Source organism: Mercenaria mercenaria, chromosome 13 (assembly GCF_021730395.1).
Source record: "Mercenaria mercenaria strain notata chromosome 13, MADL_Memer_1, whole genome shotgun sequence".
In the NCBI taxonomy this organism is placed as follows: domain Eukaryota; kingdom Metazoa; phylum Mollusca; class Bivalvia; order Venerida; family Veneridae; genus Mercenaria; species Mercenaria mercenaria.
This window is the reverse complement of record NC_069373.1, coordinates 59,248,832-59,271,765: the sequence shown is the minus strand read 5'-3', so window position 1 is coordinate 59,271,765 and position 22,934 is coordinate 59,248,832. Positions and strand designations below refer to the sequence as shown.

Below are 22,934 nucleotides of genomic sequence, written 5' to 3'. Positions count from 1 at the left end.
CAGTAAAGCAGTCTCTCAGGAGCTGTTGTACTCCATGCTTTCAAACTATTTTCTTCGACTTAATGTAACAAAAGTATGCCTCTCTTGCAACATAAACAAATTTGACAAAAACACTTGTACGTCATCTAGTGATATGTTGAAATGTTTTGAATAGCTAATCGCGCTGGCATTAGTCAGCACTTTTTTATATTTTAAATTGATATCTGCTTTACTTCTATTTTTGATGCTCTGTATTGTTCTACTATTCACTTAATTCGTCATTATAAAAAAAGATATCGTTATTGCAATACCACCGCCCCAACATTGAAATTCATAACATAAAATATTTGTATTGTAAGTATACTCGCTGTCAACAGTTTTTATGTTAACTGTCAACCGCTAGTTTGTTTTAACATTCTAATACAGAATCAGAACTGACTCGGCTCCCTTAAAAACAATTTTTAGACTTCGAATGCACAGTAATATAAAGTTGCATTGGAAAGAAAATGGGAATTGACCTAACACACTTTCAAAATTACAACATTCAATAATTTGTGGATTTATAGCTGCTAACTAGATTGTCTGTTGTTAGGCTATGTAGTTTTCTCATAGAAGCCATAGTGCTTTTATTTGTGCTATATACGTCGCATCAATTGTCGCTGCTTTTGTCTTTTTCGTTAGTTTAGAAATGTAGTGCATTTTCCTGTGCGCCGGTTCTTTTCATCAGTTTATAGCATGCTGAGTTTCCAGGAATCACAGGTAAGACCTATTCCAACCCATTCTGCTTTATAGCTAGCTTGTTTGTTTAACTAACATTCTGTAAATTCTGAATTAATTAGACTTAACGGCTTGACGGATGCTTTTAGCTTCTTAATTTTAGCTGAATTAGAGCTTTAACTTTGCATGTTGTATAGCGCGTGCCTTAATTCTTAATAGAAATTTAAAGGCCTACATGAAGACATAAATCAAAGACACATTGAGTGTTGTGATTGCAGGTGAATACGACCCAATAACTGGGGAGAAAATAAAGAAAAAAGACAAGAAGAAGACTACTAGACCAGGCGATGAAGGCCCAGATGGTTATGAATATGTAAGTCGAGTTACCATTCCATAAAAGCCTTACTGTGATACCCATGTTTTGACACACACATTGCTACCTACCATCAGATCAGCATTGCCCATCGTATTTACAATTACATGTTCGGCTACAATCAAATAAGATTTCACACGAAAACTACTTTAGATGATTCTGACGAAAAACATGAAGTAATAATGTCTTCTCTGGTATAAATCGTATTCTATTTCTTTGTATCGTCTTGTCAATTTTGTTCATGTAAATCTAAGTAAAACCTTTTTTTTCTATAAATTTTGGTTTCTATAGGCTGTATTTATCACCCTATTTCATGTCTAATCATACTTTTATTTACTTTAAAACAGACATACGATGAACAAGGGCGAGTAATAGGAAAGAAACGATTACCGGGATGGGTAAGTATCATATTTATTTTTATTTCACTTTATACCATATTTGAATACAATATTCAAAGACATGATAGATGTTAAGGCAAAACTGTCAAATTTTGTTATTTTTCTTGGTTGCTTTCCACGCAGATGATCTTCCAAATACATGCTATATATATTTAAAGGTAAAGTTGTGGACGAAAAAGCGATTGAATGTTAAATGCTACAGCATATGTAGCAGCTTATTTTCGAAAGTTTATTTTCATGTTTCATACTGCTTATTTGCTTTGCAGGGTAGTGATAGTGGATCCGAATACGAATATGAGTACGGTAAGAAAAACATATTGCTTTACAATCAAACCGAGCCTGCAACAGTTTCGTTTTGTCGTGTTGAGCGACCTGTGGAGTTTCCACTTTTTCTGTTTTACAAATAAACATTTAAAAATATAAATTATCTTGAAGAACTAGATGTTACGGAACTATTTTCGTTAATTATTTGACATTTCTAGTAGAAGCTTCTACGTATGTTCACTCAAAGCTGTTGTTCAAATGGTTTCCATTGTTTTGATATTCCTATAAAAGTTTGTGATTTGTGAAATTGTGTGGCTTCTGATACATATTCAAAAGCGGGACATTACTGTACTTCACTAAAATATAAGGGTATAAACTCACTGTTTAAACAACTTATTTGAAGAACATCATGATGTTACCCGTATAAAAGTATAAAGTCATTGAAATAACATTAAGTGAAAAGAGATTTGGTTTACTGGGCTCCTAGAGAACATTCATTGGCATCTTGATTTCACCCGATTGAGGATGTTTCGAACTTGCACGTCTTTTTGGTTTGTGGGTTTAATAGGCTGTTTGGGAAGGCCGCATTTTTGTGTGTAGCATTTCCTGCGGTTGTGTTTTCTTTCTTACACAGACACAAAACATAATCTCTCTCTATTTCAGATAAGGATGGTAATGTTAGAGTCGTCAAAAAACAGAAAGAACCAAAGAAGTTTGGAGGTAAGAAGTAACATGTGACAAGATTAAATGAATTAGAATGCCTTTTACTTTACTGTTTCTGGACATTCTTTTGATGTCCGTTTCGATGAAAACTGCGATTTTAAGGAAGTCGTTTATCTTACCAGTTGTAAAAATGTAATATTCCGTATGCAGGACTAACTAATCAAAATACCTTTTTAGAAACTTTGTAGCTCCCAACAATTCTTCAATATAATTAACAAAATCGTAATGCGAGACCTTAACGACGACTTTTAAGTGGTATGCCAAAGTATGATGTATCTCATGCCATTAATCGCTTATGTAAATAGGCGTTTTGGATACATAAATATTGTACAACGTTAGATAACCACTGATTAGTAATATCGTTCCTTTTATCTGTTTTTATTATATGTTCTATGGGAAAAGCTTATATATCGGATCCAATAATACATACGGGTTAGTTTCTTGTCGTGTTGAATATGCAATTTTATGTATCTATCACAAGTATGGATCCACAATTTATCGTTAAGTCTCTTTGACGTTACGAAACTTCCAAATTTGTTTATCTTGAAAACTCCTCGATAAAATAAACTAAAATTATTGTTAATATCTTACTGGTTTTGATCTTTTTAGTATCATTGAAATAATCCGCATTTCTAAAGAAACTGTTTTCAGCATGTAATTGCAGTTGCTTACTAATTAAACATAGTTCAACGCTCAGATTCAAACAGTAATTATAAGAACGTAAATCCGCGTATCAGGAAGTTTCATAATATTCCCCTGACGTTTACATACCATCAATGAACTTGTAGGGTGCAACTATATAACATTATAACAGTTTTATAACTGAATTATGCAAGTGGTATTTCCTACCTGTTTCTAAACAGAAACTTACAAAATAATATTTTAATAGGGGATGATGATGATGCTCAGTTTGAAGTTGGTGCCGACGGTAAGATACGCTTACGTGATGGAAAAAAGAAAATAGATCTTTCTAAACTTACTGACGACGATCTGAGGAAACTTGGCATAGACCCGACATTGGACAAAAAAGAGATTGCGAGATTGTTAAAGGAAAAGTTTGGAAACGACATCTCGATAACTGATAATGATAAAATAATTCCAACTAAACGGGCGAGTGAATATGGAAGCGATGCTAATACTGACGATTTAGCCGACGATGAGGATCTTGACGTCAGTACATGTAAGTAATTACAGTTTTCTTCCTCGTTTCTTTTGATTTATTTTAGATTCTTTTGCATAAGAATTTGCAAGGCAACATCCTCATTATTCTTGCCATCAAAGGAGGAAATACGTTGTATGCAAGCAAGGTAGTCTCATTGTGTTTCTTGCCATCGATCGAGGAAATGAATTGTTTGCATGCAAGGTAGTCTTATTGTTTTCCTTGCCATCAACCGAGGAAATGCATTGTGTGCAAACAAGGTAGTCTTATTGTTTTCCTTGTCATCAAACGAGGAAATGCATTATGTGCAAGCAATGTAGTCTCGTTGTTTTCCTTGTCATCGAACGGGGAAATGCATTGTGTGCAAGCAAGGTAGTCTCGTTGTTTTCCTTGTCATCGAACGGGGAAATGCAGTTTGTGCAAGCAAGGTAGACTCATTGTTTTCCTTGTCATCGAACGAGGAAATGCATTGTGTGCAAGCAAGGTAGACTCATTGTTTTCCTTGTCATCAAACGGTGAAACGCAGTTTGTAAGGCAGTATCATTGTTGTCCTTGCCTTGTCACACTGGACGAGGAAGACCATTGTTACCCTTCCTGTTCAACAAGAAATTTTGTAGAATTATTATATTGTCATTTGAATTTTATTTCAAGTTTTGCTTGTAAACTTTTAGTCTGGAACTCATGAGAACATGGTTCAGCTTTAGTACTCAATCTATTTACCGCAAAGTGAGTAGTTTGATAAATTGTCATGTCTTTAAACAACTTGATAACGCACAAGTTATTCATACCAATTTACCTGAATTCAAGATCAGCACAATTAATTAAAAATAAACTGATTTCAGATTTAGATAAAGTAGGGATTTTAATGTCGACATGCATTACTGATGAACGTATTCTTTATTCCAGTGCGTGGAATAAAGAAGGTGAACGTTGTCTGGAAGAGAGGTGGCAAGAAACTACAAGACCACATGAAGAAAATTCTTGAACAGAGCAAGCTAAAAGAAGACGATTATGCTAAAGATCTCGATGAAAAAGGTAAAAGTCAACATTATATCACTTTCAGAAATACTCTGTTAAGCCAAACATAAAAGGGACAAGTGTACAGAATTTGTTAAACTTTTCGAAAATTAACGCGTATGTCTTTTTTTTAACTGGTATAAACTCCAATCTAATTTGCATTTAAACAGCTCCTAAAGGTTACACTCTACCAATTCAAGTCCTTATTTATTTCATATTAATAACAAAACATTCAGACCTCATTTTCAGCACTTTAGAGCATTTCTGTGATATGAAAACCATATATGGTCATTTAGTATAACATGTCTTCTTATCAAAAACAGAAAAATATTGACATGTTATGTTGAATATAAGAAAAATAATCTGTTCTGAGAAACATCACCCTCTAAAAATGCCCCCATGGAAACAGCCGTTTAGCAGTTACGCGTAGGTAGACATTTTTCGCAAAGAATAAAACTTATTCCAAGAAATTTACAATGAAAATGGTCTAGATCTATTCTCAATACTATAAGCAATAAACATAAGCCAAAAATTTAACTGTCACCTCCTCATGTCACTCATTATACCAGATTTCATCCATAGCATGGAACTACATTTTGGACTACTTCACATGTAACACTGAGTAGTCACTTCCGGTTTGGTGTAATCCGTCCTTAAAGGTTACATTCTACCAATTCAATTCCTTATTTATTTCATATTAATAACAAAACATTCAGACCTCATTTTCAGCACTTTAGAGCATTTCAATGATATGAAAACCATATATGGTCATTTAGTATAACATGTCTTCTTATCAAAAACAGAAAATATTGACATGTTATGTTGAATATAAGAAAAATAATCTGTTCTGAGAAACATCACCCTCTAAAAATGCCCCCATGAAAACAGCCGTTTAGCAGTTACGCGTAGGTAGACATTTTTCGCAAAGAATAAAACTTATTCCAAGAAATTTACAATGAAAATGGTCTAGATCTATTCTCAATACTATAAGCAATAAACATAAGCCAAAAATTTAACTGTCACCTCCTCATGTCACTCATTATACCAGATTTCATCCATAGCATGGAACTACATTTTGGACTACTTCACATGTAACACTGAGTAGTCACTTCCGGTTTGGTGTAATCCGTCCTAAATAAAAGGTAGAATCAAAAACGATACAGTGAGTTCTATGGTGTATCTATTCATTTATTTAAACTTTGTTTAAGACAAGCTTCCAAAAGTGTTAGTTATGAAGAAATAATTTGATACAATATAGATAAAATTTATCTGTTATAATACTGATTTATGGTCATTAATACTGAACAGTTTTATTCAGATAAATTCAAAGTTGTAATATTCTGACGTTAGTTCCGTAAAATTAACTAAAAGGTATCTGCTAAAACTGCAGTCCAGCATTGGCCAATAATAACTTTGTACAACTTTAGTAAATCATTTTTTATTTCTAAAAATCGCTGGAATTCTTCTTCTTAAAGGTACACTGAAACCAAATTTCATACAACTACTACTTACAGTTTAAGTAAAACATAAAATTAATAGGTTTAAGTATAATTACACTGCTAAGTATTAGATTAAATATATTACTTACACTTAATACATGCGTACCGAAAAACAGTAAAAATGTCTACTGCTGTTATAAAAAATGGAGCTTTCAAATAATCGAATGATACTGCATGACGTTTAATTATGAATGTAGCTATATTATAAACAATTAAATTATATACTTTGTAAAACTTAATACATGTAATAGGGATTTTGACATTTGAAGATAATATATAAAGATGAAATAGTTTAGTGAAAGATGGACTTTGATATCTTTAAAGAAAACAATCTCAAATTGCTGGCTTTTGTGTCATCGAAAATAAATAAATGACCCAGAGTAACAGACGAGTGTGGATTTCTTAATTCAGATGCTGACATTGACTTCCTGACACACTACAAGCTGGTTGATCCTGGTTTGATAGAGTCTTACGCAAGAGCGTTCGTTGTTGAAGATGACGATTTTGACACTGTCATTTCTGCAAAGGTATTTATTAATTATATTGTCAAATTTTACAGGTCGGACGAGTGTAAGATGTTTGCCTTTTCAATGATGTCCAGAGAGTGACTCTTTTTACATGTTTCATTTTTTGGTTATTTATAAGAATATCTTGCAAAAATATTATGTCAATAAGTTTGTACCACAAGTCATTTTCAGAGTGCTCACATTTTATGGACTTTTGATAGAAATTATTTTTCGCCTTAAATGTGTGGGTTAGTCACTTTAAATTGAATACGAATGGAAAATAATTTATACAGCACACATATTACGATAAAACTTCTGCAAGTTACTATAATTTTTATTTAAGGAAACGAAGACAGCGCTTGAAGGAGTACCAAGTGTCCAACAAATGACACCTAAGCAGTTTGAATACGTATTTAAGGTAACATTTCTGACGTTTGTTAATTACATGAGACGTGCTATGAGAAAACCAAAATAGTGGCTTTGCGACCAGCATGGATCTAGACCAGGCTGCGCATCCTATTGGAATTAGAGAAACTGTTAGCGAACAACATGGATCCTGACCAGACTGCGCGGATGCGCAGGCTGGTCTGGATCCATGCTGGTCGCAAAGCCACTATGTTGGTTTTCTCATGGCGCGGCTCACATATCAATCTCCCTGTTTATATCTAGAAGTTGACAGATAACTAATAACATTTATCCGTAAAAATTTATATTGAAATGTGTTTGGAAGTTGCTAAAATACCTTTTCGCTGCATAAAGACAATAGCTGTCTTTTTTTTTGAAATACTAATAATACTTTAAGACATAATATTGTTCGTCTTACAAATTTAGATTGAAAATGCGTACTATATAGTGTAAAGGTTTGGTTTGTATATAACTTGCTGAATTATACAGTAATCGTGTTACTAATGATGCAAGTATACATTTTGATATTTATTTACATATTATCATACAGGTACTCAAAATAGATGATGCCTCGCAGGTGACATTTAGAATGTTTGCAGTCATTTCAGCACTTTGTGAGCGAGTAACAAAAATGGAGTAAGTAGTTGTGGTAATCTAAATATCGAACTTTGCAACACTTAGCATAAAAAATCAAAATCCTTTAAAAGAATCAATTGACCCCAAAACCAAGACACATTCAAAATGTAATATAGATTGTTTCAATAGTTTTGGAGATATGGTCGTTATTTCAAAAAGCAAGACATATAAGTATCGTCAGTAGAATTTTATCACTTCGACGTTGGGCGAACACCTTTATCAGGATATTCAACATACAAATATAAACAACGAGCGTGATGTTAAACTTTTAACGTAACGTTGAAAACGTAGTAAAGTACACTATCAAAATGCATATACGTGCATATTAAGTACCATCTCGAATATGAGATATTTAAATTTTCTATAGTTTTTTTTTATCTCATGATATTGAAGGATATTCAGTTACATATACTATGTGAATATCTCTTTTTTACAGTCCGCTTAGCAAATATTTATTAGAAGTAAGTGATCTCTTGGATATTCAGAGGAAAATGGACCTGTACAGAGCCATGTTTTACTGCAATTCAGAGTCGGATAGAGATGCCAATTTTATTAAGTGTGAATCACTGCGAATTGAATTAATCGCAGGAGGTCTAAACTGGAAGCAACAAAATTTTATAATGGATAGATTACAGCCAAATGCTTTCCTGGAGGTCAGTTCATTTCATTTTTAAAATCATCTTTCAAATAAATGAGTCAGTGACATTGTCAAATGTTTTCCTTCTGCAAGAAATACAGCAGCTAATGTTAACTTTAAGCAGTCATTGTAGCAATAAGGTTCATTAACTCGCATTTATCGAAAACATAAGATAGTTTAAGAATCAAGCATTCAGTTTATAAATTCCTACTTTATTTGGCAATGCAGACAGTACATTTTCTTACTGCAATTTCGAATGAAATAACTTTATTTTTCCTCATTTTATCTAGATTTCTTTTCTGGATTACCTGTGCTACGTGCCATTATTTTTGTCAATGCATGAGAATATTGTAACAAATCCCTTGGATATGGCTGATGATAAGTATGACCACATGCTACGCAAACCATCTGGAGGTCATAGACAAAGGGATATGAATCCACTCGGTAAGCTTTACATAAGGCTATAATTATGTGGAATTTATGTTATAAATCCACTTGATATATCTGATGATGAGTTACATACTACGTAAGACTTTATGTGGAATTTATGTTATAAATCCGCTTGATATGTCTGATGATGAGTATGACCACATTTTACGTCAGACTATATGTAGAATTAATGTTTTACATCCGAACTAGATGTCAGTTGGATAAAATAAAAGAAATACGGACTGCTGTCGCTAGCAAAAGTGGCAGTATATATGTTCAAATAAACACTGTTCATATTCTAGAATTTATTACTTTATTAATTAAATATATATATTGCATTTAACGTCTTATATATAAAACGTTTGTTAGAACTAATTTCAATAGTGATTCTTGTCACTGAAGACTAACATGGGGCTTATGACTTGTAGGTAATCATTTAAAAAGAGATTCAGTATTCCAACTACGCGGTCAGGCCCAGGATTTACTCGATGGAAAGATTAACCCGCAGGACTTGAAGGATGAGAAAAGAAAACTTCTAGAAAAAGTTGCCACGTAAGTTATTTTCATTAATAGGGTCGTTTTGTTCTGCAAGATAAGAATTGCTTTTATTTTAGTTTCTAGTTATTTTGTATAGTTAAAGATAACAGATAACAAAGACAAATGTTTTATTTTACACTCGAATATTTTTGAATCAGTTATAAAATTTCATTATATTTTGTCTATTATTTCAAATTGAGTATACGTGATGCTTTTTGTTATTTTTCTGCAGATTACCAAAACTGATAGAAGAGAAACCAATAGAAATAAAATCAGATAGTCCTCCACCAATGATTTGGTCTTGACCCTAACTATATGTAGAGAGACCAAGTCTACTATTCATCTTACAGCCGTGCTGCATGATGTTCACATCAGTTAGATGGTGGCCATAAAACTGTCTTTCATAATTTGTTTCCCTTCACATATCTCTGTTTTTAGTTGATAATATCTGTTTAATTGACTTTAATAAACATCCTATAAACGTTTCCTGACAACCCAATACCTTCTTAAAGCTTAACCTTTAGCCTGCTGGCGGCAAGTGGTTCTGCCTTTGCGACCAGTGCAGACCAAGATCAGCCTGCACATCCGTGCAGTCTGATCATGGTCTGCACTGTTCGCTATTCAGTCAATAAATTTTCAGTGAACACCCCCTTGAATGATAAGTGGTACTGCCCAAATTGAATGATGGACCAGTCCATTTTAGAAATTTAGCGTGCTAAGGGTTAAAAACGAAGTATAATTAGAATTCCTCTTATATATACGCATGGTGGTATTTTTAGAAACATTGTTTCATGCATTAAACTTTCAAAATATAATCGGATACTAGTACCAATCGCCTTATTTAATTTACTGGATGAGGAAAGATTTTGTTTTCTAAACTAAGTTGCAAAACCATGTTTTGGTCACCTTCTCAATTTTTCATTATTTAATTACTAAGTTCCAATTCGAACTTTTCTCTTAGAGTGACTAAAACGTTACGATTATATTGTAATGATATGTGTAAATGCGAGTATTTGTGGGAACATTGCTATTTTCATATAACATTCAGTGTTATTACAAAAATAGTTGTTATCAAAGAAATTTCATGGCAGTGGATTTTAAACATGATGTATCAAAGACGTTAAGAGACAAGGCTGCTATTATATGGAGTGCGTGTATTTGGTGCTGATTCATGTCCAGGAGTTTCTATAGTTTGGTCGGAGCTTGCTTATGTATAATTGTACAATATTGATATACTGACCCTTTGTCCAAAATGAGTATATGAGTTTTTTGTGCCTGTCAGTTTACACATTAGATATGTATTTTTATCCAGTATGTGCCAACAGTTGTATAGAATTCTAGACTACCTTTTGTTTGTATATATTTGCGTTAGTTGACACTGCATATCTTGTGTGAATAAAGTATATGAAGAAAAAACATGCGTTCACTTTACTTGCATAGGGACCAGCTCCAATCACTAGTCTTTATGCTTTAGTGCATTCTGTACCAAGTGACATACATAAGTCAATTTTGTTGGTTTAGCCCTTTTGCTGTGACTTGTTTGTAGATTTTTAGATTAACAGTAAGTATTACTGTGTTAACAATGTTTTCAATGTGGGAATTTTAAGCTTATACAGATGCCCATATCAAGCATGCGCACGTAAAACTCGTGCTCCTGTTCATATCTACAAAGGGCATTTCTTTCACACATGATAAATCTAGTTAATACAATGGTTTTGAAGTTTTGTAATTGGATGATACAGATTTCTTTTGATACACTCATAAAACGTGTCATGAAAGGCGCCTACACAGGTAAATTGAAGATTTACCATCGTACCCTATTATGAAATCCACTGTTTCTCTGTAACAGGAGGCATGTACTTAAAACTGGTTACCGGTCTGTCTAGCTATCAGCTAAAACCTTGCTAGAAATAATACTCGCATCATTTGCTATTTAGTCTGCGAGTAATGTTATGTATAATGTTGATATAAAGTAATGCTTAAATAAATGAGTGGTTTTCGTTTCAGAACCTGGACCTCAAAAGTTAGTATAGTGTGTTCCTTACCCTAAATATTGTTGTTAACATTTTCCCTTTAACTCCCTCTCGGTAGGTAAGCTAAACATGAATGGATTCAGACTCAAACAAACATTAGGTCACATGATAATTACTTTACACAGAATTTTGTTTTTATTTTAACAAAATTGGTCATACCAGTCATTTTCTTTACCCGTGTGTATAATGATAAGGCAACTTAACTTTGGAGTATTGGCAAGATCGCCTGTAGGAGTTGAGTAACGTTTACTGTAATACTATGATGGTGTTGACTGAAAACATTTTCCCTCTGCACCGTGTACGTTTTGTGTTACTAGACCAATATTTTTGCTCCACTCAGACACTGGCTGTAACACATTCTTTCTTCAAACTGGCGTGATTAACACTTTAATATAAAGTCCTGTTTGGAGACGAATACTAGAAACTTACCCGTATTAATAAAAGCATAGGCAACAATACGACACATTTACTGCAATTTTCTATTTAAGGCAGCACTTTTGTATGCAACTAGTAGAACAGTGTAATTGAGCTTTTGGTAGTCTCTGTAAAAAGATAGATCAACAGTTATGATTTCTGTAAAATGTGTGGAAATGTTCTTCATCTTGTAAGACATATGGCATGATCGTGATGTTGCATAATCATTTTTGGATAAGAAAAGCTTGCTACAATGTAGATAAGATGAGATATGTTTTCTGCTACCCTGATTTCTCAAAGCATGATTGTATACCAAGGGAAATCGGCAATGAATACATATGGTCTTGAGCTTAACTATCTGCTTGACCTATCTGAAAGTTGTTGGACTTCAAGCAAGTTTTTATAGCAGTAATCTAAGGGAAATGTCAGTTTTGGTGAAATTCTGGCGTTTAGAGACCCAACACATTGGAGAATAATAAATGTATAATAAATCTTCTCATAGAATTAAATTTACCTATTTCCTATCGTACCTTTGAATGGCTGACGTGATATTTCCATGACCGTATTTGCTTAAAAATAAAACTGTTAAATCTTCTGTAATAAATTGACATGCTGTGGATATTTCACAACACAGATATTACCTTATTGGTTTGATCAACATATCAAAAGAAACAGATGTTGTAGTACGCCACAGTGTGTCTTTATTTTGATCTCTTGTATTATGACTAAGTGATGTTGCTAGCTGGATAACTTTACACAAGATTGCTTATTTTCATGGCATATTCTACGTTTCCGATGCCTTAGCAACGGTGTCAGCATAAATGAGATCGAGCCAGTCAGACGTGAAAACCTACACTGCTGCTTTAAAAAACTGTTTTGTCTTTTAAGTGAGGGAACGATGCTACGGATTATATTAGAAACAGAGAGCATTTCGCTAGACTAAATACCATGGAATTTAAAGTTTAAAAAATAGTTTAAATAAAGTGTGAGTGTTGATTTTTCTAATTTAGATCCAAGAATGAATCTATTTTTTTGTGTTTTCTATATATTCTAAACCATGTTTATATTTCATTACTTAATTTTAGTGCAGTTGCCCTTGCATGCTTTTTGTTTGCTAGGGGTTTGATGAAGATGTATTCAACAATTATCGTACTTTAAAAATGCTCCAAGAAATCCATTTTCTGTGAATGTGGCTACTTCTAACGAATGATAAACGGGCCACATAAGCACATGTAATAATAAAGAGGCAGAAACAAAATAAACTCATTTTACTTATTTGTTAGAGGGAAGAAAAATTTGAAAGGCAAACGAGGAAGTTTGTCCAAAGCTGCCAAAGCTGCAAAAGCTTTAAAGAAAGCAATGGAAAAGGAGAAAAAGTCAAAAATGTCCAAAGAACAGAAAGAAAATTATAAGAAAGGTAAACGAAACCCAGACAGTGACAGCGAATACAGTTACAGAAGCTTTGTAAGTGATGGAGGCACACGTCACGTGAAACGAAGACGAAAACGCGACGATGGAACTTACAGCGATGAGCATTCGTATCACAGCAGTCAGGTATGATAACTTTTATAGCTACGCCAATCAAAGGAACATGCTAATTGTGACTCGTAACCTTGAGGTGACACTATCTTAAGATTTTGGAATAAGCTTGAGGTTAAGAGTGATAGCAGGTGCAACCAATAACCAAGTTTAAATTCCCAAGAGGTGTTTTGCCAGTGACCGTTTCAAGGCGGTGTCCCTGTGTGTTGCTTTATTTGTTTGTATTGCCCTTGTTTAATTTTGTCTATATTTTTGTATAAATGTCAATCTGGTACTCGGCCATACACACACTGCTCTGGGGTTTATCCATAATCTGGCGACTGCGTTCTTGTAACATGGCTATTTCTTTGATACTATGTCATTTTTTTCTCCTTTCTCACTCATATCAAAATTCACTCTATACACAGATGTATATTGAAATAAATGTAGAAAGTTGAGATTTTTTTATCTTCTGTAGTCAACAAAACTTGTTATGCCACTATTATTCAACCCACTTGATATTTTGGCAATAGTTGGTTTATGACATTTATATTAATTACAATTGCTTTTGTTTAAGTTTTCTTCCTACAGATTTTATTATAACAAGAAAGTTATAACCCATATGTTATATATTGACGATTGCGTTATAAATATACACTTGGACAAGAGCAAATCTTTAGCCCTGAATTTAGGGATACCAAAAAGAGAAGATATGGTTTTTTTAGGTATACTCAGCACAACAGCACTGCCATTAATGAACATGATTGTTTATTGCTAAATCTATAAAGGCTGCTGAATTATAGAAACCACTGCACTAGTGAAGGCCAAGCTCATTGGAAATAAAATTCAATTCGCAAAAAAAAAAAAAAACATCAAAATTTCCATACAATGACCAGGAACACAATCACAGATACAAGATCAAATTATTGACCATAGCCACTAAAAAAATAATACATGTAAACAAACATTCAGACATCTCGAATAATCAATTTACAATGCTGCACTCTGTCCCAGTATGTGGAACTACATGCAGCCACCTCACTTCACATCGGCACCTTACAACTGTAAAAGTAAGCAATGCCACCAGAGACAGAGAAACCATTTACATCACTACATATAGGTAAAACAAAAAAAATCAGCATTCAAACCCAAACAACCGCATGCATGTAGCCATACATGTGCTGAAGTAAGAAAAATGAAACTGGTAATAATGCTGTTGAAACACCTAATGCGCACTGTATGAAGACACATGAAAAAAAAGCTTAAACAATTTTCCAGTGAAATACATTCTCAACAAATGAACAGCCCTTAAACTTTAATTTACATAACGCCATAATACACGCAGCACAAATTGCTAACTTAATAAAATTCATAACAGGTTGCTGAACTTCAAACCATCATCTAATCAATAATTACCAACCTAATTCTAGACAAGCAATAGGCAACATTATGCTAAACCACAAAATGTGATGCAAGCGCCCTCAGCAAAATTTAATTTGGGGAAAATATTCCTCAGAGTGGACTTTTGGTTATTTTTTAACAAAGTTCATATATTTCTAGACATAAAAGCCCCTAAATAACTACTGGATATCTGGCACATTCCAGGCTATAACTTCCTACACTCACAACATTTTAGTATATGTTCTGTTGGGCAATCTGCAGTACCGTATTTTTCATTTCAGTAATACAATATAGCCTCCGCATAAAACAAACAGCAAAGAGAACCAGGACAGCACATAAATACTAGATGACCACGGGCAACATGTCGAGCCCGTCAGCTGTCAAAAGGACTGGGAGTTGCACACGACACTCTGTCTCATTGAGGCAAACATTTATGCCAAATAAAAAAAGATTGCAAAAAGTTACAATATAGGTCATTTGTAGTAACAACAAAGGGATGTAGTTAAAAAAAAAAATCTGTCCACACAAAAATTCTTACCAGTAGAGATAGGTCAAAATACATCTCAAAATTGGATGTAACATGCATGTTGTACTACAGAAAAGTGGTCTTGATTTTTCCCTATGACCAGTAATGAAAATGTTACAATATAAGCTATTTACAGTAACAACAAAGGGAAGTTATTCTAGGTTTTTGCGTATGACACTCCGTCTCATGATGGTGAACAATTGTGCCAAGTTACATCAAAATCCCTCTATGCATGAAAAAGAAATGCTCCGGACAATGTCATTCTTGTATCTGACCTTTGACCTCTAAGTGTGACCTTGACCTTAGACCTAAGGACCTGGTTCTTGCGCATGACACTCTGTCTCATGGTAGTGAACATTTGTGCCAAGTTACATCAAAATCCCTCCTTGCATGAAGAAGAAATGCATGTCCTTGATCTTAGACCTAGGGACCCGATTCTTGCGCAGGACACTCCGTCTCATGATGGTGAACAATTGTGCCAAGTTTCATCAAAACCCCTCCATGCATGAAGAAGAAATGCTCCGGACAAAGTCATTATTGAATTTGACCTTTGACCTCTAAGTGTGACCTTGAACTTTGAGATAGGAACCTGGGGTTTGCGCATGACACTCCGTCTAACTGAGGGTTACATTCATGCCAAATATAAACAAGATTGCTCCGTGCATGTCAAAGTGATGGTCCGGACAAACAAATCCGAACGGACGCACGCACAGATGCACGCACTGACGCACGCACATACACCGAAAAGCCATTTGGACAACTATGTCTTCGCTTCCGCAAGTGGGCTCGACAATAAGGATATTACAGCATTCAATTGTTAATAAACAAATTAAATAAATAACTAAAATTGGATTTAGAGCTGATAAAATTCTGTTCAACCAACACTTATCTAAATGCCCATTGTGATTTTAACCCCCTCCCCCAAAACCCCGCCACACTGCTTAGGAATTAAAAGCGCACGTACGAGCTATAAATATAACAAAAAAAATGTATCAAAATGCAGTTGTTTACATGTTTTCCCGTATAATCTAATGTAGGTGGAAACTTGAGAATGTTATGTTGTATTTAAATTTTGCTAAATGACATGTTTTATCCAGGCCCAAGCTCAACTTTTTCTCAAAATGGGAACTTTACAACAATGCCATAGTTGCAAAGGGAGGTTAAAATACCACCTTTGGTCATCAACAAAGGTAATAAGATGCTAAAATTTTAATTCCATCATGAGCCCAGTGAAAAATATAATTATTTTGATATTGCAAACGCCTCTACCATATATTTCCCATAATAACCTATCAATTCCCTCAACTTCTGTGTCAGCAACAAACCAGGGGTGCGTTCGATTCGGGGAGAGCCGAGAGGAATTTTAACACTACCACCAATTAAACGCGATTCGTGCAACACTAGTGTTGAGGCCACAAGCCAAGAACATGCTCCTCCTGTAATGGGGAGTGTAGTCAATCACATATGCGCTCGACTTAATTCTAAATGGCAGCAGCAGTAAGTGAATGATTAGAACCGAGCTAGTACAAACTCTACCGATTGCATATAAGAATCTAAGATCACGTTGGGTGAAACAATACAGATTTTTCAAATAAGTGGAGATGGGTAATTTCAGCTAAATACGCTCAACTTTACCCAGCTCAAAAATTACTTTGCCTGCAGTGCATATAAAATAAAACCAAAACGACTTACAAAGGGAAAATAAAATGTTTTTTATTTTTTAATAATAAAAATTATAAAAAATATTGTTTGTTCGCAGTGCTCTGATATAGATGCTTTTCCCCCATTTCTGCCAACACAGACATGACAAAAATACAAACAAAGAAAATTCAAGCTGCCAATATTTAGGCTTATAATGAATAAATTATTACATTCTACAGAAATAAGTAAATAGTTAATACAATTTTTATCTGTATGCCAGGGCTTCCTGCTAGGATTTGAACCTAGAACTCTTACTGAAATAAGCGTGTTTCCTTACACTACAAGAAGTAACCCCATAGCAAAACAGACATTTTAGAGCATCCTAACACTTCCATTTATATAGAATATAAAAGTGCAATTAGTTCCCAAATCTGCAACAACAGATGATAACTGAAAAGACATATACAAAACGGCAACCTATATATTATATATGTGACGGTGACACTTGTAAATATATTGTAAATATTTCAACGGAACAAAATTTAATACATCATTAACTGTTGTGATATGTGCTGATAAATTAGCAACACTTGGTAGTCTGTACATGTAAAAATAGCAAAATGAACCGCGCCATGAGAAAACCAACATAGTGTGTTTGTGACCAGCATCCGTACAGTCTGGTCAGGATCATGCTGTTCGCATTCAACGCCTCTTACAATCAGAGAAACCGTCAGAGAACAGCATGGATTCATGCCGGCTGCAAAATCACTATTTTGGTTAGATCTATACATAGATCTCTGAATTCGGCTACCCCTGTCAAATAAAATACAATAAAATACCCCCAGTCAGATAAAATACATGTGATCAGCTGTTTAGATGGCATAGAAGCTATGATTATGAATATATTTTGGTCTTCTCAATCTCACGGTGCAGCTCAAATGAAAGTGAATTTAGTTGTTGTTGTCAATCTATAAGTGTCAAAATTAAAAATATGTATCATATTTATAAACAAACAGATGCGGTAACCGGATCCCTTGACCCTTATGTCTACCGGTCTGGGTATGTTATAATTTAGTAAATTTAGACTGGTAATTGGGAAAGCTACCATCAAACATGCCTCTTTCCATTTGTTTTTTTAAGAATCTATACATTTGTATGAAAAACAAATATCTATGAGGCGTTACACTTGAACTTAGATTATTAATTAAATGATTAAATCAATTATTTTGGGACGAACTGTCAAAGCAAGAGCGAGTTGACTGGGGACGAATTGGCAGTATGCCATTATTTACGCGTATTTTTAAGACCTTCGTCTACTTAACATTAAACAAACAATGAAGAACAGCAAATCTATAACATTGAAATGAAATGGGACTTGTAACTGCCTGTATTGATTTGAACAAACCTACATTACGTCAGAAAATAAAAATTCACGGAAGCTTACCTCGCAGTCGCCGCCATATTTGTTTATCAAAATCCCATCAGCCAATCAGGCTACAGAAGTCGCTGGTGGTTACCTGTCGTACTTTTTCAAAGTTCGCAGGGGAGCAGTCTATAGGACTATTTCTTGTGGTATAACAGTAATATGCTAATTACGTAAAAACCTTCACACAGCTCGCCCAATCAGCTGCTTCTTGGTGCGTGATTAAAGTGCCGCCCTTTTACTCAACTTTTTCCATGCACATTTTCTAAAAAAATAAACAATGGCTAAGTGGTAACTATAATATCAATAATTATGCCACAATAATGTTGTAAATATGTATTTGAAAATATTCATGTAAAAGGATTTGCATAATTTTCACTACCTGTATTATGCCTTTATTTGATATTTTTCTCTGGCAAAAATGACAAAATTTGCAATTTTACATGCAGTCAAACTCGGTATATATTCAGTCATGTAAAAAAATAATTACAGCCCATTGTAAAGCAGACAATGAAGAACAAAGTCTTAGGGAATTATGTTGAAATTTTACCTGGTCAGTGAAATATACACTAAAATCCAAACACTATCAATTTATCCAATTTGTTCTATATCTGTTCACACATAATTTACAGTTACATAACAGGCTTCGGTGCGAAAAATGTGTGGGATTTATTCGGGTGGAGAAATCACTATCGTTTCGTATGCCGTTGCTCGCTCGTGATGCGTAAACGGTTTGGAACTGGGTTTTGAAGTAAAGTTTTTCTGAAAGATTAATCTTTTGCCGAAAGGGCGGCCAACCATTGATAAGGAAATATTGTTTTGAAAATAAAGTACGGACCTGGAAGCAATGCACATGTCAAACTATTCTTGATCACCTTTCTCATGGCTCATTGTCACAGGAGCAAATTTTTTTTCAAAATAGCTTTTTGTCTTTTTTTTCCTAAGAAAACATTATAATTGTAGTAAATTTAAGGTCATATGGCTCATGGACCCATACAGTATCCTAGGTACGTTACTGACACCTGTGGGGCCAATGAGACCAGAAAATGCTTCGTAAACACAAAGCCTCTGTAAAACTTCTGACGCAAATTACATCATTTACGCAGATGCCCACAAGAAAAAAAGTCTCTGATTGGCCGCTACATATCACGTGGTACATAAATATAAACAACATAAAGTAGGTCAATATCTACTTCACACCTTATCACCAACCTTCCCTACTGCAAATGACTAAAAATAATACTCTTATCCTTATTTAATAACACATAACTGCCACAACATTTCTTTTATTAACATTCATAAAAGATGTAAAATTCCCTGCCATAAAGTGTTATCATGATGATAAACACATGCACATGTCCACGGCTATGTCCTATCGTTCAAAGAAGTATAAAATACACAGAATGGCAACTGGCTGTAATCTCGCGTGAGCTCGTGTCAGAGCGTGATTCGGCGTTATCTTACTAAAAACAAACATCGGCGAGCATGGAGTTACAATTTGTACCTTTAAAACTACATTTAAAATACATGTTAGCTTCTAAAACAAAATTAGTTTAATGAGAAATGGTCTTAAGACACGAAGAACAGGGTTTTTTTTGCCATCGAAAGAAGCGTGGTCATACGGTGATAATTATTTTACCGATGAATAATTGCTTTCGCATACAAAATGGCGCGTGGAGAAAGCGCCACTTCCGGTAACGAGATCTCGTTTTTTTGTCACGGGAGGCTGGCGAGATTTGCTCTATATGCCTTTCAAGTTGCCAATCTATTTATTTTTATAGCTCTTTGTATCGTTATATAAACATCAAGCCTTACAAAAACCCTACCTTCAAGATATCAACAAAATCATAAAACATAACATATACATAACGTTCCATATATATATATATATATATATATATATATATATATATATATATATATATATATATATATATATATATATATATATATATACGTACCTACTCCATTTCAAACAATGTTTTCCATTTCCTTTCACTTTCACAAAAAAACTAGATAAATAAAATGGCGAGTTTTCCAGTAGACACCCTACTGGAGCATGCGCATAATCCAATTCCACGTGACCGTTCAACAACCAATCAAAATGTTTCAGATATTTAATTACTTTTATAAATGGAAAATACATAAATCAAATAAACGATCATATTACATACCAACACTTTATGATAACATCTATTGATTCTCTCAATAAAATTATACTTTGGCACCTCTATGTTGCAATTACACGCCATCCTTCTTGACACATATACGCATGCGCAAAAACTACGTCACTAGCTCTGCTACAAAATAATATGACAAAAGAGAAATATCCATAGGTACCTATGTAAATAAATACCCTTCAATAACTTTCGTCATGAAAAAAAAACTTCAAAAAATCGAGCCCTGATATGAAACCATCTAATTTAAGGTCTTCAATCCAAATTTTAAAAATAGTCACAAAATGTACAAAAATGTCTTGGATTTCTTTAAATGTCATGTGAACAAAATCAAAACTTCCTGTGATATCATTTTGTTAAAATCCTAGGACGTTAATCGTTTTGCGAAGACAACTAGATTACGCATAAATGTTTAGAATTTCGCTATAAGGCGGGTATATTATCATTACAATGTTATGATTTCTCTATACTGGTATATATCAAATGTTTTAATTATCAGTTATAATTCAGAACCTATATCTTTGTATCCTTATAAGTGATGTTTGCTCGTTTAATAGAAACAGAACATTAAGTTATATTTCTTAGTCTTTTAAAAACAAAAAATGGCTTAATATCGTAAAATCATCACATGATATCATTGTATAACATAATTTTGAAGAAAGATTGATTAGTAATAAACAATATATATATTTTTGAAATGTGTGAGAAATACCAGATATAAAATACAAGTAATATAACGATGTGTCCAAAATATTGATGGACGTTAGATGTTTTATTTACTGTATTTTATTTCTTTGTGACACGCAAAAAAAAAACAACTGACACTGTAACATTATTAGTAACATGTTTTTAAATATCCGTAAGTATAAACAAACATATTTTGATTTATAAAGTTGGTTTAAAATATATTAAAGGAAGAAGCATATTTCTTTTGTCATAATTAAGTGTACAGAAAGCATGACATCAGAAAAAAAACATTCGTTAAATTATCCAGTTTTCATCTAGCTGATCAAATCTTATATTTATGTATCATAAAAGTATCAGAAATACTCGTTTCAATTAGGTCTACAGATAATTCTATCCAACATATTGTTAATAATTTGTAACTATTTGGGCTGAAGGATGAAGATGGTGAGGCCAGACGTCGGCGGCGCCGTCGGGATCGAGAACACGGCTCGGACAGCGCGCATAGTTATTACAGTGTTGTTAGTGCTGGTGGAACGCGACATGTGCGACGCAAGAAACGTCACGCAGATGGAACATACAGTCGCAGCGAATCGTACAGAAGCGGGCAATCAGACATAGATGCTAAAGCCGACAACAGCGACGGCGGCATGGACGGTGAGGATGACGATGACGGCGAGGATTCTGATGTGAGTATCTTCAGCGTGGTCAGTGAGGGTGGAACCCGCACACATGTCCAGAAGAAGAGGATAAGAGACGCGGATGGCAATGTAATAGGATACGGAGAAGCAAAACCGGTAAAAGGCGGTTCAGAGGCTGGTCGTCGAGGTAAAGCAAAATTTATAATAAAAATGAAGGTTGAATATTTTATCTTGCAAGTGAATCTTAACACCCTGTGGTTAATTTTAAAAGTGTTTGTGTTTTCAAGATTACACTAGGGCTTTAGAATCCTACATGATTCTATACATTATTTAAAGATATGCATTTATACAATCTACGCAGCTACAAACCGTAATACATTGTAAAGAGTTTATTTAAGTAAAGAATGAAACATCAGTATATTAAAACAGCGTTTAACCTAATATAATTTGTTTACCATTCAGGTTCACGAAGGTAAATACATTGCTTTGTAATTAAACCATACCATTCACATAACTAATACTTTGTAATGTTGTCTATCTATGAACATTTGTGAACTTTTAACAGCAGTACCGACCTGTTTTACCTGTTATTCTAACAACCGTTAGTTCCACCATGTCTTATAATACTTTTTGTGTGAAGAAACAATATGTAGTTTGTGACTAACAGCATTTTTATGAAAGAACAAAAGTTCAATCTAAGATTGTATATCAAAAAAATATTATTTCACCGGTTGAAGGTGCGGATGGAAATGTCTGGCTTGATGGTAACTGTTCAGGCAGTAACGTGGCTCTGCTGAGTAAATTCTAAAACGGTTTCCTGAGAGTCAGATTTTTTCATCCGCATTTTCATCTAGTGGTAAAAAAAGCTTTTCATATTACAATAGCGTGTACATTTACGCATTCATTTTTTATTTACAATACGACAGCCACTTTGCACCTAGGGGTGTAAGACGAGTTTTGTTCCAGTAGAATCAAAAACGCAGGAAAATCCAGTCTAGCATGCAAAAAATAAATAATATTTTCGACAAAAACAAGACACACAATCGTTAATTCAAAAATGAAAGGCATATTTGTTTGTTTTAATTCAATTTGTTGGTTTAACGCTGATTTAGCACTAGAGATGTTTTTCAGTATAAAACACATGATAACATCTGAACACTTTGAAGACTAATTTAACAGCTTTTTAATTAAAGTATA

At 33.9% G+C, this 22,934-nt stretch overlaps 2 protein-coding genes across 3 annotated transcripts in view; both read left to right on the top strand.

Moving 5' to 3' along the window:
• LOC128547960 (uncharacterized) overlaps positions 1–10,720 on the top strand; it is a 35,179-nt gene extending 24,459 nt beyond the window's left edge. Inside the window, exons 13-25 of one of the 2 annotated variants that reach the window (XM_053521961.1) lie at positions 975–1,069; positions 1,417–1,467; positions 1,734–1,770; positions 2,395–2,451; positions 3,344–3,634; positions 4,520–4,648; positions 6,541–6,656; positions 6,979–7,053; positions 7,591–7,676; positions 8,113–8,329; positions 8,604–8,757; positions 9,171–9,294; positions 9,512–10,720. In XM_053521961.1, coding sequence (XP_053377936.1) covers positions 975–1,069; positions 1,417–1,467; positions 1,734–1,770; positions 2,395–2,451; positions 3,344–3,634; positions 4,520–4,648; positions 6,541–6,656; positions 6,979–7,053; positions 7,591–7,676; positions 8,113–8,329; positions 8,604–8,757; positions 9,171–9,294; positions 9,512–9,584 — 1,505 coding nt within the window. In that variant the 3' untranslated portion in view covers positions 9,585–10,720. The remainder of the gene's footprint in view (positions 1–974; positions 1,070–1,416; positions 1,468–1,733; positions 1,771–2,394; positions 2,452–3,343; positions 3,635–4,519; positions 4,649–6,540; positions 6,657–6,978; positions 7,054–7,590; positions 7,677–8,112; positions 8,330–8,603; positions 8,758–9,170; positions 9,295–9,511) is intronic. The other variant, XM_053521962.1, reaches the window with a different exon arrangement.
• Positions 10,721–11,498: 778 nt separating this feature from the next.
• LOC128547767 (protein FAM133-like) lies at positions 11,499–22,767 on the top strand. Its single transcript, XM_053520929.1, has 3 exons — positions 11,499–11,551; positions 12,971–13,280; positions 21,534–22,767. Exons 1-3 carry the CDS (start codon positions 11,499–11,501, stop codon positions 22,032–22,034), a joined length of 864 nt encoding a protein of 287 aa, XP_053376904.1. The 3' UTR covers positions 22,035–22,767.
• The last annotated feature ends 167 nt before the right edge of the window (positions 22,768–22,934 follow it).